This window comes from Sorex araneus, chromosome 1 (genome assembly GCF_027595985.1).
Source record: "Sorex araneus isolate mSorAra2 chromosome 1, mSorAra2.pri, whole genome shotgun sequence".
Lineage (NCBI taxonomy): Eukaryota > Metazoa > Chordata > Mammalia > Eulipotyphla > Soricidae > Sorex > Sorex araneus.
In genome coordinates, this window is record NC_073302.1 from 379,364,456 (window position 1) to 379,382,685 (window position 18,230).

Sequence of the window (18,230 nt, forward strand, 5' to 3'; positions counted from 1 at the left end):
AGTCTTGAGCACCACTGAATCAGGCCCCAAAACCAAAAAAGATAAAGGGAGAGCCAGGAACTAACTTTACCATAACATCAGTAAACCTAATTTTGAGTTCTGTGGTAGTAAATCAGACAAAGGAAAGTAAGATCTCATAACAGTAGAGAACAGACTAAAATCTAACATACCACTGTAATTAGAGCAATTATAAATCCAGAGGGATGCTCTTCATAAGTTGCAATCTATTCATTCCAATTACTCTCTTTCTGATTTTCTCTATGGAGTGTGGAAGCTAATAGTATGTGAGAAAATAAGTTTTGAAGAGTAAAAGAATGAAGTAGGAAATATATTTCATGCACTTAATTATATCTTGGATAGACATAGTATGGTTTTATTATTATAGTGATTTATATAGTAAAAATAGAGTGTGATCAGTACAAAGCAATGCCTTTCATTCACTACTATTAATCTTTAAAGTTTGGCATGGATTGATTTGGGATGATAATTCTGTAATTCATGCTAGCATTAAAGGATGTTTGAGTATTGCTGCAAAGTATACTCTCAAGAGTATAGAAGTAATTGCTAGAAGTAAAAAAGTATGTATTTTTCCATACAGTTTGTGATCACTGAAGTGAAATAATTCATGTTGAAAGAAATTTATCTCAATTTTTATAGTTTCTTCTAGATGGCTAAAAACTGAGTTACCCAAAGTAGTATTCATAAGGGATAAAAATGTTTCTAAGACATATCTAAACTATTTAAAAGTTGTTACTCTTTTACTTAAAAATCTCTATAATTGGCTAGAATTTTCTGTATTTCAGGATGATATTAGCTAATTTTAATGACACACTATAATACAGGGGTTCAAAAATCACTTTACTATCAGATGTGTCTGTTAATAAGTCAGATTTCTTAATCAAGCATTTAGTAACCTTTATAAACCTTAATAACCTTTAGGTGGGTTTTTCTATTTGTATGTCTTATGCTAAATTCAGTGGTGCTTAGTGATAACTCCTAGCTCTTTGTTCAAGTTACTTTGTGGTGCTAAGGTTCAAACCCAGTCTTATGCCTGCCAGGCATACACTCTAGCTCTTTAGGTCATCTCTTAAACCCAAAAGAGTGGGTATTTTTTAATTAACCTTATTTCCAAATAACTTTATGTTAATATCAGATACCTTTGGCATGAATAATTCACTTGGTCTTATATTATGTGACATCATTGTCACTGTATCACTGTCATCCCATTGCTCACCAATTTGCTCCAGCGGGCACCAGTAACACCTCCATTGTGAGACTTGTTGTTACTGTTTTTGGCATATCAAATATGCCATGGGTAGCTTTTCAGGTTCTGCTGTCTGGGCGAGATACTCTTGGTAGCTTGCCAGAATCTCTGAGAGGGGCGGAGGAATCGAACCCGGGTCAGCTGCGTGCAAAGCAAACGTCCTACTCGCTGTGCTATCACTCCATGACTAAATTAAAGTGCTAAGAAATCCTTACAAAGTTATGCTCCCGGATCATTCCTGTAGGGACTCGGGAGATCACACACATAGGGCACTAGGGGTCAAATCCTGGTTGGCCACATGCAAGATAAGTGTCTTACCTGCTGTACTATCACTCCAGCCCTATCCTTACAAGTTTGTGCCTATAATAATTTACTATATCCTTTTTAAAAAGCACCAGTAAGTCTAGAAGACTGGATATGTATAGTTTATTAAATACTTTATTTTATCAAAATTATTGAAGATGTTGAATATTTGATAGACTCTGGCCCAGAAGCTCCACTTTTGGGTATATACCTAATAGTATGTTGTATAAAATTTCACCAAACCATTTGCACTAAAATGTCTGTAATAGTATTTATAGCAGTAAAGATGGGTATTCACATTTTGGTAAACTTTACATAGAATAGAGTACAGCTTTAGGGATGCACGAATTAAAACTATGAAATCTAGTTGTATCACATAATATAAAGCAAGATGAATTATTCATGCTAAAGGTATCTGATATTATTAGTATAGTTATCTGAAAATATTATTTGTCTCACAATCTAACATAAATTAATAAAAGAATTTAGATATAAGTAGGTACAATTTCATATATATCATGACAGGGACTTCACTTGATCTGGATGTTGGCTACTGTGGTATATAATCATAGTGTGAAAAATCACTATCTTCCATCTACATGATCATTATTCTTCAATAGCTTAAAGGGAATTTTTAATACAAATTGAGTGTATTAAATTTGCTTAATACAAAGGAACTGACTTGCATTACTGCCTCTCTTGCAGCTGTTCACTTGACAGTCTTACACCTCTGGAAAGAAATGAATAAAACATAAATGCCAGTTTTCTGGGCCTTGAACTTAAAACTCTTGAATTTATGAATACCTTGACAAGAAGTTGACTGTATACTTAATTTACTTTGAAGGCTAACAAGTGCTTAATAATCCTCATTACAGTGATCATAACAGGAGCAGTGGGGGCTTTCAATTAAATATTTTCCCTCTCTTAAGAGAAGGGGAGTCATAATGGACAAGTTCAAGCCATCTTTTAATTTTTATATCTTTTATTTCTTTATTTTGGCTCATTCTCAGCAGTGCTTCAGGGAGCCATGCTGTGCCAGGGATCAATCCTGGGGCTCCCGCATACGAAAGCACGCAATCTAGCCCTTTGAGCTATCTCCCCAGGTGCTGCTTTTAATAACTTGAAGGAAGCACTGAAGTCTATACCCAGTAGATCCACTCAGAAAAAAAAAATATATGAAACATAAATTCTATACTAACTCACAAATCAGTGCTTCTCTGCATTTTATGTGTTATAATGGTATATCTAAAAGTAGTGTTCAGTGGGATTAAAAAAAAAATGCCTGGTGGCTGTTTTTAAAGGCAAGGTATAAATCCCAAACCTGTGTCTTCTAGGTGACTGTTACCTGAAGGACTGGTCGTCGTGGAGTCTGTGTCAGCTCACATGTGTGAATGGTGAAGACTTAGGCTTTGGTGGAATACAGGTTCGTTCCAGAGCAGTGATTATACAGGAACTCGAGAATCAACATCTTTGCCCAGAGCAAGTGTTAGAAACAAAAGCATGTGACGGTAAGTGTTAATTGTGCAGGGATTCTGTTCATCTGCTCTATATTTTTGTAAGCAAAAGCATTAGAGTTTTGTTATCACTGTATCATTGTCATCCTGTTGTTCACCAATTTACTCCAGTGGGTACCAGTAACTCTCCATTCATCCCAGCCTGAGATTTTAGCAGCCTCTCCTTACTCATTTTTCCCAAGGATTGGAGGCTCTTTTTAAAGTTTTGTTTAAAAAAAACAACAACTAAGATTTCATTTAAGACCAGTAACTGAACTAAAAATCACAAACTCTGGGCTGGAGAGATAATGCAGCAGGTAAGGCTTGCTTGCAGAGGAACCAGGTTTTATCCTTGGCACTCTATAACTTTCCCTGAGTTTCACCAGGAGCATGTAGCCAGGAGTTAGTGCTGAGCACCGTTGCATGTGACCCCAAAACGAACCCCCCAATTTGCAAACTTATAGTGAAAAGATATTTTTATATGCTCAGGAAATGTTGATAAGAATTACTCTGAGGGGGCTGGAGAGATAGTCTAGAGGGCAAAGCCCTTGTAGCCAACATAGGTTGGCCCACACTTCCCATGTGGTCCCTGAAAGCAGGAGTGAAAGCAATGCTAGAATGAAGACCAAATATGTGTGAAAGACAACCTATGAGTCTGATTTAATGCCTCTCAAATCATGCCAAATATAGAAGTGAAACAAACTATTCTGTATGTCTTAAAACAGGATAGGTTAAGCTCTAGAAAAAGGTCAAAAGTTACAATAAACTACTCTCAAGGACAGAAATAGTTCTTCATCTAAACATGACAGTAAAATTAAGAAATTAACACAATTACAAAATAAATCCCCAATAGATATATAAAAATAAAAAAACATACTCCCCCCCCACCCCTGCAGTGTGTGTGTGTGTGCGTCTGTGTGTGTGTGTGTGTGTGTGTGAAATGTCACCTGGGATGCAGCAAAGTATTTAGAAAAGAACTAAAGAAACTGAAATGCCTACATAAGAGGGAAAAGAGTTTTAGAAGTCTTTAAAATTGTAAGTGAATTATTTCATAAAAGAACAAGAATTAGAGCTGGAGCAATAGTACAGGGATAGACCTTGATCCCCAGCATCCTGTCGTTCCGCTGAGCATCGCCAGGAGTAAAATTCCTGAGTGCAGAGTCAGGAGTAACCTCAGAGCATTGCTGGATGTGCACACACACACACACACACACACACACCCAAAGAGAAATAAAATGCAACCAATACGGTAAACATCAGTCATTTGTCTTATTTCTTTCAACTGGGTTGGGATCCTATTGAAAAAAATTTAAGAGAATTAATGAACAAATATTTGGAAGTAAGAAGAATACTGATATAATTGAGAAACAATATATGAATTATTACTCTTTTTTCAACATGGTTCAGCTACAAAACTTAATTTGAAACTAGTAATAGACTATTAAGTTGAAATTTTTAAAATTCTGTTATGTGTATATGGAAAAATTGTGAAATTCTACTGAATAACAGTAAAATAGACATTTTTAAGTGAAAAACTCAGTATCTTAACATTAATTTTATACCAATTTATATTTTTAAAAATCATGTGATGTGATTATAGAGTTAATGTAGTGTGAAAAACTGATCCTAAAATTAATAAAGAAGGATTTAACTCAAAGGAACATCTAGAACTGTTTTAAGAAAAAAAAATGAGATAAGGTCAAAAGATTTACTTGGCTTAATTTTAAGATTTACTTTAAAGTATTAACAGTATATGAAGAAGTTATTGGTGTCTAAAGAGAGAGAACAGGAGTTAAGGCACTTGCCTTGCATACAGCCAACACTAATTCAATCCCTAGCACCCCATTGTCTCTAAGCATTCTTGGAGCTGCACTGGAGGCTCCCAAGTATCACAGAGTAGCAAAGGTAATCTTTGATATCTAAAAGCAGATATAATCACATATAATCCTTGATATCTGAGCAGCATTGCATATACAGGCAATTGCACTGAAGTGGAGAGATAGTCTAGAGAGCAAAGCCCTTGTAGCCAATATAGGTTGATCCCCGCTTCCCATGTGGTCCCCGAACCCACTAGGAGTGAAGGCAATGCTAAAATGAAGACCAAATATGTATGAAAGACAACCTATGAGTCTGATTCAATGCCACTCAAACCATACCAAATATAACAGTGAAACAAACTATTCTGTATGTCCTAAAACAGGATAGGTTTTATCCTGGCCATCCTCCTGGGCACAATGACTTCCTTTGTATGTGGTACATAAAGACTCAAAAGAAAACAAACTTGTAGACTATGTCAAATAACTGGTGCCAAAAGTGCAGAGGGAAAAACAGGTATTTACCTGATGACATGTGATGTACGATGAAGAATGAGATTAAACTTTTTGTGATGAACTTAATATAGTATAATAGTAACAGGACTTTCATCCTTGTAGACTGTGCACCAGTGATTTCAGCCTATTTACATGTTTACGTGTGTGGGCAGGCAGAGGTTCACAGATTGGTGGTTGATAACTACTGGTATACACAGCTGATGATTTACAGTAATGTATACCTATATTCTATATAGTGTTATAAACCAATGTTTGTTCTGTTAAAATGTATTTTAAATAAACAAAGATAAAAATTCACAGAAGTAGTACAGGAATTTAGGCAAGTGTATTGCACTTTGCCAACCTTGGTTTGATACCAATACCCTGTATGGTCCTTGGAGCACCTCCAGGAGTAATCCCTGAGCACAAAGCCAAAAGAAAGCCCTGAGTACTTCCAAGTGTAGATTTAAGCCACCCCAAATTAAAACCTCTCAGAAAAGAATCAAACTGCAAATCCTCTTTCAGATATAGGAAGGGAAAATAAAGGCTTTCCCAGAAAAACAAAAAATGAAGATAATTTACTACCACCAAACCTTCCTTACAACAAATACGGAAATAAGTTTATCTTTCTAAATTGGAAAAGAGAAAGTTGAGAAAAAGGAAGTTCATAAGAATCCCATGGTTCAAGAGAAATGGCAAAAGTATAAGTGAAATTAGAACTCATATAAAATAAGTAGTTTGATAAAGAGAAATCTAAATGCCCCCCAAAGATATCGGTTACTGTTTAATAGCTTTGGTAATTAGGGGGATAGAGAGATAGTACAGTGGATAGGGCACTTGCCTTGCATGCTGTTGATCTGAGTGTGGTACCAAACACATATGGTCCCCTGAGCACCACTGGGACTCTGAGCAAAGGATCAGATCTAAACCACACTCCTGGTGTGGCTCCAAAAACACACAAAATGACATGAAAACTTTACCTATATACGAACAATGAAAATTAAAAGATGGCAAAAATATATCATTTGACAATTACATTTTTGACATTTTGGTTAGTAGTAACCCTAATCACTGCTGGTAGACAGATTCCTAATAGTAACTATTATTGGAAAATTAGGAAAAACGCCATGGGAAAATGTAGCACACCAAGCATTATATATGTTAAAAATATGTGATGGTGAAGGGCCAATGAGATAGTGCAGTGAGTATTTGCCTTGCACACTGCCAACTTGGGTTTGGGTCTTGTTACCCTGCCCAGTGTCTGAAGCATTGGCAGGAGTTATCCCTGAGAACAAAGCAAGGAGTAAACCCTAAGGACTGCTTGTTGTGGCCCAAAATCAAACAAAATATTATCTAAATTAAATTGTGTACCAATTAAAAGTTTTTTTAAGTTATTCTCTTCTCTATCCTTGTCTGTATGTCTAATATTTCATAATAATTTAACAGCAAAAAAAAATAATAAATTCAGATTTACATTGTATCATATGAGAGCAGACATGGAAAATAAGTTGGGATTTAAATGTATACTTGGAACTTTGTAGTATCACTCTGGCAACTTCATGACAACTGATGTTTGAGTTATTTGGAATAGACTTCTTAGCATTTCTTAATTGTTTTAAAATAGTTTATTAGGGACTGAAGATTTTCTCAATAGAGTGGGGTGCCTGTTTTGGCCATCAGGAGGCCTGGGTTTAATCCTCAGCACCACATGGTCTCCTAAGTGCCAGTAGGTGCCACCCCTGAACAAGGAGTCAGAAGTAGACTCTGAGTGCCACCTAGTGTGACCAAAAACAAAGATTAATATAATATACCATAGCACTGTCGTCCCGTTGTTCATCGATTTGCTCAAGCAGGCACCAGTAGCGTCTCCATTGTGAGACTTGTTGTTACTGTGTTTGGCATATCGAATTCGTCACAGGTAGCTTGCCAGGCTCTGCCATGTGGGCGGGATACTCTCGTAGCTTGCTGGGCTCTCCGAAAGGAACGGAGGAATAGAACTTGGGTCAGCTGCACTATCTCTCCATTCCAATAGAGTATAATGAAAAAAATAATTAACTATTTTGTTAATCACTATACCTCTACTTGCTCTGATGGAAACAGAATGAATCTGTTGATCTTTATCCCTGCAGATGGACAGTGTTATGAGTATAAGTGGATGGCCAGTGCTTGGAAAGGCTCTTCCCGAACAGTCTGGTGTCAAAGGTCAGATGGTGTGAATGTGACAGGTAATTCCTAATTTCACCTTTTTCTTTACAAGGCTACCTGTAATGCATATGCAATTAGATTAAGAAAATACTTAATATTTTTCTTAATTAGATTAAGAAAAATATATTCATTCTCTATTCAATACACAGTTGGAAATTCTGAACACCCAGGCTGTTCACATGTCTATTAACCAAAAGCAAATTATTTTATTCATTTTTCAAATTTCCCTCATCAATTTTAGACATTGTTGGTAAGATATATTTGACTATATTTTGGTCTAACTCTAATAAATTATAAGAGACTTTCTTTATATAAGCCCAGTATGGGAGGGGTCTCTAAGATCCTTTTGTATCACTATCACTGTATTGCTGTCATCCTGTTGATCGTTAATTTGCTCAAGCGGGCCCAGTAACGCCCATTCATCCTAGCCCTAAGATTTTAGCAGCCTCTCTTTACTCATCCTTCCCAACAGTGCTGCATTAGAGGCTCTTCAGGGTCAAGGGAATGAGATCCATCATTGTTACTGTATTTGGCATATGAATATGCCACAGGGAGCTTGCCAAGCTCTCCCATGCAGGCAGTAAACTCTTGGTAGCTTGCCAGGCTCTCCAAGAGGGAGAGCAAGTTACCAAGAGTTTACCAGATGTCGGGCAGCCACATTGCCATAAAATACTTATAATCATACATATTTGTTATAGAAATTATTTATCTCCTTTTGTAAGTGGAAGAAAATTGTCACCCTGAGATTTTCCCAGAATGAAACTACAGTCAAACCCAGAATATCAACCGTAAGCTCAGAACTCAAAACTTTAATGTATCTCCTTGAAAAATTGATTTGTGTAGGTCTGAAAAACAATAATATGCATAATAGTATTACTAGTGACATTTAATTCTTTAGGGAGACCTAGGTGGAGTCTGCCTAATATTATTTTAACTCTCCTATGGGGTGAAAAAGTAATGTTCATTTGGAAATTTCTGAGTAATGTTCATTCATTTTCATCAGATTGAACGTTTTCTGCTTTTTTCTTTTACGGTTATTTTATCATTGCCATTGAGGCTATTTTCCAATAAAAAGGAAAGTCAAACATTTTAAAACTTAACTTGTAGAAATCATACTTTCCATTGCATTTCAATAAAGTATCTGTATGTATCTTTCTAATACTATTCAACACCAAAATGATAGTGTGCAAACTACTTGTGATAAACTCTATATGCTTTATTTCCCCAAGTATTAGACAAGATGAGGGTTTTTTTTTTAGTTGAATCACCAGGAGATACACAATTAACAAAGTTGCAAAATTGTTAATAATTAGGTAGCAGTCCTGGAATGTTCCAACAACCATCCCTTTAGCAGTGTACATTTCCTACCATCAGTGTCCCCAGTTTACTTACCAGCCTGCCTCTATAGCAGACACTTCTCTCTCTCTCCCTCTCTTTCCCTCTCCCTCTCTCTCTCTTCTTCCCTTTCTGTCTCCCTCTTCCCCTCCCTCTCCCTCTGTCTCTCTCCTTCTCTCTCTCTCTCTCTCTCTCTCTCTCTCTCTCTCTCTCTCTCTCTCTCTCTCTCTCTCTCTCTCTCTCTCCCTTCTTCCCTCCCTCTTTGTCTCTCTCTCTCCTCTTAGGCACTGTGGTTTGCAATAAAGTTACTGAAAGGTCATATATATACATACATATATATATATATATATATATATACACACACACACACACACACACACACACTACAACACCTCCTTTCAGCACTAAGTTCTTGTTCAAAATGATCATTTACAATCATCATTATTGTAGTGGTCCCTTCTCTGTCCTAACTGCACTCCCCCAACCCAACATATGGCAAGTTTCCTACCATATTCATCTTCCTTGGCCTTCATTCCTATTGTCTTCGAGTATTTCATCACTGTCATTCATTGTATCACTGTCATCCCGTTGTTCATCAATTTACTCAAACAGGCACCAGTAAGGTCTCCCTTCCTCTCAGCCCTGAGATTTTAGCAGCCTCTCCTTACTTTTCTTTCCCAGTGATTGGAGGCTACAATCATTGAATCATACAAAGACCTCCGTATCAGACCTGAATCCATTAGGTACAGAGAATAAAAAATAGACAGAACCCTCCATGACACTAAAGCTAAAGTCATCTTCAAAAAAGCTGAAGTCATCTTCAAGGGTGAAACACCACTGACCAACCATATATATATGTATATATGTATATATATATATATATATATCCTAAGATATATATTCAACTCTATTTCATTGGTCTAAGGGTCTGTTTTTATTACAATACCATGCTATTTTAATTACTACCACTGTAGTACAATTTGAAGTTGGAAAAGGATATTTTTCTTATCTTCATTCTTCCAAGGATAGCTTTAACTATTCAGGGGGTGTTTATTGCTCCATATGAACTTCAAGATTGTTTGATCTGTTTCTTTGAAAGGTGATATGAGTATCCTTATAAGAACTACATTGAATCTGTACAATGCTTCGCGGAGTATTACCATTTTAATGATATGAATCCTCCTAATCCATGATCAAGAGTTGTGTTTTCATTTACTCATGTCCTCTTTTATTTCTTGAAGTAGCATTTTGTAGCCTTCTTTGTTTAGGTCTTTCACCCCTTTAACTAAGCTGATTCAGAAGTACTTGATTTTGAGCCACTATTGTGAATGGAAATTTTTAATATCTTCTCTTTTAGTTATTTGTATATAGGAACTCCATGGACTTTGCATATTAGTTTTGTTGCCTGCCACTTTACTATACAAATCCATTTATCCTAGGAGTGAGAAGAGACTCCACTCTTTTGTGAGTGTCTAGGATTTTCTAAATATAGTATGTCATGTGCAAATAGTAAGAGCCTGAATTTGGGTTTTTTTTTTAATTTTTAAAATTTTATTGAATCACCGTGAGATAGTTACAAGCTTTCGTGTTTGGGTTACAATCTCACAATGATCAAACACCCATCCCTCCACCAGTGCATATTCCCCACCACCAATATCCTGGTATACCCCCCCTTTCCCACCCTCCCCCTGCCTCTAAGGCAGACAATATTCCCCATACTCTCTACTTTTGGGTGTTATAGCTTGCAACACAGACACTGAGAGGTCATCATGTTTGGTCCATTATCTACTTTCGGCATGCATCTCCCATTCCAACTAGTTCCTCCAGCCATCATTTTCTTAGTGATCCCTTCTCTATTCCATCTGCCTCCTCCCCTCTGCTCATGAAGCAGTCTTCCAGCTATGGGACAATCCCCCTGGCCCTTGTATCTACCGTCCTTGGGTGAGCCTGCCTTTTTTTTTTTATCAGGATGTTCTTGTTCTGTTTTTCTTGCCTAACTCTATGGCAAGTACTGGTGCCCACTCGAGCAAATCGATGAGCAACGGGATGACAATGACAGTGATATTATGTATAGTATACTATATTGACTCCAAAGCGGGCTCCTACAGAGCTTGCCTCAGTGTCCTGGACATTGGTTGGGCAGGGCCAAGCTGGGATGGCTAGTACCTTTTCCCTTCCTTTTCCACTTTGCAGGAAGGGATAATCCTCACCTGTGGTGGGGGCGAGGGAACCAAAACTGGGACCCTGAGTACCAAACAAGCCCCAGTTTCCAACTGCTACTTAGTCACCTCAGTTTCCTGATAGGGCTGGGAAGGGCAAAGTCAGGTTTTCTCATAAACTTCCTCTTCCTTTTCTACTTAATGGGAAGGGAAAATACTGACCTGGGAGGGCAAGACGGCGACCCTGGGTAACACGTAGCCCCTGACCTCTGCTTCTACTTGGTTCGCATCAGTGTTATGATCCTAGACTAAACATAGCCAAGAAGGAGTGGCCAATAGTCTTCCCCTTCCTTTTCAACTACATGGGAAGAGATAACTTTGTCCTTGGGGTGGAAGATAGCAGACCTGAGCATCAAACTAGCTCTGGATGCCAACTGCTTCTGGGACATCTCAGTGTCCCAGTCTGGGGCTGGGCAAGGCCAAAGTGGGGCAGCTAGTAGTTTAACTTTCATTTTCTATTTCGTGGACTGGTGGAGCAAGATGGAGACTCTGAGTACCAAGCTGGCCCTGATGCCAACTGCCACTAGACTTGTCTCCGTGTCCTAGACCATGGTCTGGCCAAGCCAAGCTGAGGTCTAGTAGCTCTCCACTTCCCTTCCTTTTCCACTTAGTGAGCATGGATAATCCCAACCTGGGGGCTGGGGAGGGGGGTTAAATGGTGATCCTGAATACCAAGCCAGCCCTGGACACCAGCTGCTACTGGGAGAGTGTCCATTTCCTGGAGTGGGACTGGGATGGACCAAGCTGAGATGGCAAGTAGTCTTTCCAGTCCTTTTCCTCTTTGCATCCAGGATAATACTGACATGGGTAGGCAAGGTGGTGACACCGAGCATCAATCTGGCCCCAAAGATGACTACTACTTGTCTGACTTCAGTGTCCTGGACTAGAGCTGGGCAGAGTCAAACTGTGGTGGCTGGTACTCTTCCCCTTCCTTTTCCACTTTCTAGAAAGGGATTATCCTGAGAAGGGCAAAACGGTGACCTGAAGACCAGGCCAACCCCCAGTTCAGCTCCCACTAGGGCTTTACCTCAGTAATCTTGAATTGTGCTGGGCAGGACCAAGCCAGAATGGCTACTAGACCTTACCTTCCTTTTCTAATTCACCGATGCTGGAAAATCCTGACTGTGTCAAAGGGGTACAGGGGTGGGCAGCAAGTATCAAACTGGCCTCTAACACCAGGTGCTACTTGGCTCACCTCAGTATCCTGGACCTAATATGGGTATGGCCAAGGGTCAGTGGCTAGCAGTTTTCCCCCTTGCTTTTCTACTTTCCATTTAGGAATAATCCCGAGCTGTTAGGGACAAGATCCGCCCCTGAGTTCCTAGTAATCCCGACATAAACTGCTACTGGACTAGCCTCAGTCGCCTAAACCAGGGCAGGCCAATCTGGAGTGATCTTTCCCTTCCTTGTCCACTTTAAAAGTAGGGATCTTGGAGCTGGAGCGATAGCACAGTGGGTAGGGCGTTTGCCTTGCACGCGGCCAACCCGGGTTCGAATCCCAGCATCCCATATGGTCCCCTGAGCACGGCCAGGGGTGATTCCTGAGTGCAGAGCCAGGAGTGACCCCTGTGCGTCGCCAGGTGTGACCCAAAAAGCAAAAAAAAAAAAAAATTAAAAGTAGGGATCTTCCTGACCTGGGGGAGGGGAGAGTGTGATCCTGAGTACCAAGCTGATCTGCAACTCCAGCTGCTAGTGGGCTTGCCTCAGTGTCTTGGAAAGGGGTTGAGTGAAACCAAGCCATGATGGCCAGTAGCCTTTCCCTTTCTTTTCCAGTTTGCAGGAAAGGATACTCCTGACCTAGGGAGTGGGGTTAAGATGGCAACTCTGAGTACCGAGCCTGCTACTACTGAGCTAGCCTTTGATTTCTGGACCACGGCTGTGCAGGATGAAGGCAGGATGAATAGCCTTCCTCTTCCTTTTCTACTTTGTGGGCAGAGATAATACTGACCAGGGGGGAGAGGAGTGCTAAGGAAGACCAAGATGGAGACCCTGAGTACCACGTGACCCACAGTGCTTGTTTCTACTCAGTTTGTGTCAGTGTCCTAGACTCAGGCTAGGCAGGGCCAAGAAGAGATGGCCAGTTTCCTTCCCCTCCCTTTTCTACTTCATGAGACAGGACAATACAGACCTCTGAGTCCAAGATGGTGGATACCAGCCGCTGTTGGATTTACCTCAGTGTCCAGAATTGGCATTGGGCAGGGCCATACTGAGATGCCAGTAGCCTTAAACTTCCTTTTCTACTTTGTGGACCAGATTAATCCTGATCTGGTGGTGACAAGATGGTGACTGTAAATACCAAGCCAGACTTTGACATTCCACAGGACTCCCAGTGTCCTGGACCGGGGCTGGTACTGATCTTGCCTCAGTATCCTGCACAGGGTTAAACTATTGGTCAAGGTCTAACCAGGGTTGCTATTTGCCTTCCCCTTCCTTTTCCACTCTGCCACAGTCATAATCCTGGCTTGGAAGGGCAGGATGGTGAACCCGAGTACCAAGCTGGCCCTGATACCTGCTGCTCCTGAACTTGCCTCAAGTGTCCTGGACCAGCAATGGGCAGAACCTATCTGGAGTGGCTAGTAGCCTTCAACTTTATTTTCCATTTAGTGGGCGGGGATAATTCTGACATACAGGGCAAGATGGAGGCCCTCAAGCCAATCCTTGAACACCTGCTCTTATTGGCTCCAGGCCTAGGCTGGGCATGCCCCAAATATGAAAGCTGGTAGCCTCCTCTTCCTTTTCTTTGCAGGCAGAGATAATCACGAGGGGGCAGGAGGTGACAAGATAGGAACTCTGAGTACTAAGCTGGCCTCCAACTTCAGCTGCTGCTGAGCTTATCTCTGTGTCCTGAACCAGGTTAGGTGGGTCAACTGAAGAGGCTAGTAGCCATCCCATTCATTTGCCACTTCATCTGTGACCATTTAGCTGTAAAGTTCTTGCAAGGACTAAAACTTTTCTGTCACAATTTTTCTATGAATTTTTGTATCACTTGTATCATTTGTCATCCCGTTGCTCATTGATTTGATGAGTAGGCAACAGTAACGTCTCTATCCATCCCCATTGTGTGCTAGTGTAGCCCAATGGTATCTGCTCGCTCCAGGAACATGAAGAGCCTCAAACTGTTCCTTCAGGGTTTTGACAAAGAAGTCTGACCATCTCATAGGTGGGCGGCCATGCGATCTTTTGACGTCCTGTGGAATCCTGTCGGTAACAGCTCTAGTCCAGCGGTCATCTCTAAATCGCATTACGTGTCCCGCCCATCTGATTTTTGACATCTTGGCAAATAAGACAGTGTCCCTGATTCTTGATTGTCAACGAAGGTTGGAACTCCGGATTCTTTATCTCACTTGAGTGAAACATGATACTCCAAGCATAGCTCTTTTGATTCCTCTTTGGGATACCTGAATAGTGTTCTCGTCCTATTTTTGTATGGCCCAGGTCTCTGAGACATTTGTTATTGTAGGAAGAATGGTGGAGTCAAAAAGATGTGCCCAGAGTCGAAGGTTCTTTGATCTCTTAACAACTTCTTCTACACTCTTGAAGGTGTTTCATGCCGCTCTTCTCCTATGCATCTGGTGCCAAGTCCTTTGTCATGTTGAGTTCTCGACCTATGTACACACAACTGCTGCATTGGAGATGTCCATTTCATTGAGAGCAAGTGGAATGTCAGGAACAAGTCCATTTCTCATGAACATTGTCTTCATGAGATTCAGCTGCAGTCCGACCTTTCCACACTCACGGTCGAAGTCGGCCAGTATTTGTGCCCCTTGGCTGATATTTGGTGTTATTAGAATGATGTCATCAGTGAAGCAGAGGTGGTGAAGTTGTTATCTATCCCTATTCCTTCCCATTCCTTCCCATTCCAGTCATTGCATGATATTCTCGAGGGTGGCACTGAAGAGTTTTGGTTCACCCTGCCGAACCCCTCTCTTTACGTCAATAATCACTTCCTTGTAGAATGGTGAGGTCCTGGTGGTGAATCGTAGTACAGCTTGCAGAGGATCTTGATGTACTGAGTTTGAATGCCCTGTTTGGCTAGGGTTTCAATGACCGCTTCAGTCTCAATAGAAGCAAAGGCCTTCTTTAAATTGATGAATGTTAGGCAGAACAGCATCTTGAACTCTTGCAAAACCTCAATAAGCTTGGTCATTATGTAGATATGGTTGATTATACTGAATCCTTTTTTTTTAATTTAATATTTTATTTTTAATTAGTGAGTCAACGTGAGGGTACAGTTACAGATTTATACATTTTTGTGCTCATGTTTCTCCCTTACAAAGTTTGATAACCCATCCCTTCACCAGTGCCCATTCTCTACCAAAAGTAAACCCAACATCCCTCTCCCCCCTCCCCAGTCCCGTCTCCCCCCACCCCACACTGCCACTATGGCAGGGTATTCCCTTTTGTTCTCTCTTTCTGATTAGGTGTTGTGGTTTGCAGTAAAGGTGTTGAGTGGCCATTGTGTTCAGTCTCTAGTCTATATTGGGCCCGCATCATCTTTCCCCCACATGACCTCCAATCACATTTTACTTGGTGTTCCCTTCTCTGAGTTGCCCAAAATGAGAGACCAGCCTCCAAGCCATGGAGACAACCTCCTGGTACTTATTTCTACTATTCTTGGGTGTTAGTCTTATAGTCTGTTACTGAATCCTTTTTGGAACTCGGCTTGCTCGCATGGTTGTCCTTCATCTGGTGTCCTGCCAATCCTATCCAGGATGACTCGAATAAACAACCTGTAGACAAATTTTGAGAGAGAAGGCAAAATTATACTCCTTAAAGTTCCAGAAGATTATAATTTCATATAAGAATTACTTTAATAAAAGTGTACATTATAGTTTGAAACTATAAGTTCTTTATAGTCAAAGAAAGAATATTTTCTTTATAGTTCTTCCTGTCTTAAAATTTCACATATAACTATGTAGACACACTTAATACCATGCTTAATAAGGAAGGTTGATAGAGAACTACAATATCAAAACAATAATTCCAACACACCACTAAATAACTTCCTATACCCTCCAAATTTTAATCAGTAGAATAGTGGCATTCTAAAAAAAACGTGCATTATTTATGTAATAGTTATAGGTCTGATATGATATCACAGGGAAAAGGACTGAAAACTATAAAAATCCAAAAATTAAAATTGTTCTCCTGAATTGTCTTTTAACCTTAAACCATGCCACATTAATAGTTAAAATTTTTGAGCAAGTAGCAGCTAAATAAACTGAAGACCTACTAAATTTAGATACTGGATTGTTTCCCTGGATAAATAGGGTGGTTAAAATTAACCAAATACTTCACAATCAACTGCTTTCAGAAAAATATGTGGTATTCCCAAACCCAAAAGGTTGAATTCACGATTAAAAGACTCGTCTATAACCACAGTGTGTGTTTATCATTGCAAGAGTTGCTACTGGTTAAAATGTGATTTTCTATTCTACAGGGGGCTGCTTGGTAGTGCGCCAGCCTGATGCCGATAGGTCTTGTAACCCACCATGTAGCCAACCCCACTCACAGTGTAGCGAGGTAAGTGTGACTTCATTAGGGTAGATAAACCAGCTTCATTGTTTTTAACCCTCTACCTCTTATGCAATCCATTCCCCCCAAAAAGCATGTCTTTAAGGCATAAAATTCTTCCTTTAGATCCTTTAGGAATATTTTTTTTAGACTGAATATTCTTGCTTCTGTTAAAAGTAAGTTTGTTGCAATACATAAAGTGTGTTCCAGTTTTATATAGTTAAGATGCCAATTCTGTACCAGAAGTTTCTCCCAAATGCCACTGCTTACAAGCCTGCACCTCAATTCAGATATTTCGTGTTTTTAAACATCTCCTTGTGTGCACAGTATAAATCTTGTTCTCTTGCAGGCGAGGACATGCAGTTGTGAAGAAGGATATACTGAAGTCATGTCTTCTAATGGAACACTGGAGCAGTGCACTCTTATCCCTGTGGTGGTGATACCCACTGTAGAGGACAAAAGAGGAGATGTGAAAACAAGTCGGGCAGTGCATCCAACCCAATCCTCCAGTAACCCAGCAGGACGGGGAAGGACCTGGTTTCTACAGCCCTTTGGAGCAGGTGAAATGACCAGGCACAAACAGCACTGATGTCTCATTCTTTAGTTACAGATTTAACCAATGCCAAATGATTACAATTGAGCAAGTATTTTCCTATGAAATCTTGTTTCATCTGTAATTATTGAAACTTATACTGCCATATTTTTTGCATTTTTTCACTCTTTTCAGATAAAAAGAAATTACTTGAAGGAAAAAATTAAAAATAAATAAAATTATTTCTGAGATAAAAATGTATAGATCATACTTCAGTCTCAGTCTTAAATTTTCTTACACTTTTCACATTGAGCAAAGAAAGCTATTAATGAAAATAAGAATTAAAAGGAAAAGCATGTTGTCATTGGAAAATGGTGCAAGTCACACTGTAGAAACACTTGAGAATTTATCATTTTATCACCGGTGGTAATAACTTGGCACTTGCTTATTAGACAATTTAAGTCAACTTTTTAGAGTAATCACCTCTAGAGTAATACTTGGTGATCTATATTAGCACAATTACACAGGAGCAGGTATAGAGGCTTCGTGTCCGGATGGGAAAACTAAACCTGAAAATGATTCAGACTCTTACAATAAATATTATAGACAGCTCTTAATATGTTTTGTAAGGACTTGAAACTTATAGAAACGAAAGCTTCCAGGCCTGATAAAATGGTATACTCTACTCTGACATGTTCTCCAGTTGTGTTTAGCAGTACATTCATCCCAAACACTAAGCTAGTGCTTGAACATGTGCTACAAGGGATGTAAGCTACTAAGAGCATGTCATTTGGTCTCACAATGTGTATCATAATCAAGATAATCTTCAGGTAAGGTAAGGGACCATATGGGATGCCAGAGATTGAACCCCGGTGAGCAGCATGCAAGACAAATGCCTTACCTGCTGTACTATCCTTCTGATTCTTAAAATGCTATATAACTCCACTAGAAACATGAGGAAAAGAAGGAATTTATATAGAGATTACATCTTTGTTTTTAATGTCTTATGTTGAACATTTTGCCTTTATCAAGGATTTACTCAGGATTTTTAATTAA

The 18,230-nt window shown here is 39.6% G+C and overlaps 1 protein-coding gene across 2 annotated transcripts in view; it reads left to right on the top strand.

The window, feature by feature from the left end:
- The window catches only part of THSD7A (thrombospondin type 1 domain containing 7A), a 465,946-nt gene that overhangs the window by 440,149 nt on the left and 7,567 nt on the right, over window positions 1-18,230 (top strand). For both annotated transcript variants that reach the window (XM_055121051.1, XM_055121083.1), the window contains exons 22-25: window positions 2,902-3,075; window positions 7,499-7,594; window positions 16,569-16,651; window positions 16,992-17,202. In XM_055121051.1, coding sequence (XP_054977026.1) covers window positions 2,902-3,075; window positions 7,499-7,594; window positions 16,569-16,651; window positions 16,992-17,202 — 564 coding nt within the window. The remainder of the gene's footprint in view (window positions 1-2,901; window positions 3,076-7,498; window positions 7,595-16,568; window positions 16,652-16,991; window positions 17,203-18,230) is intronic.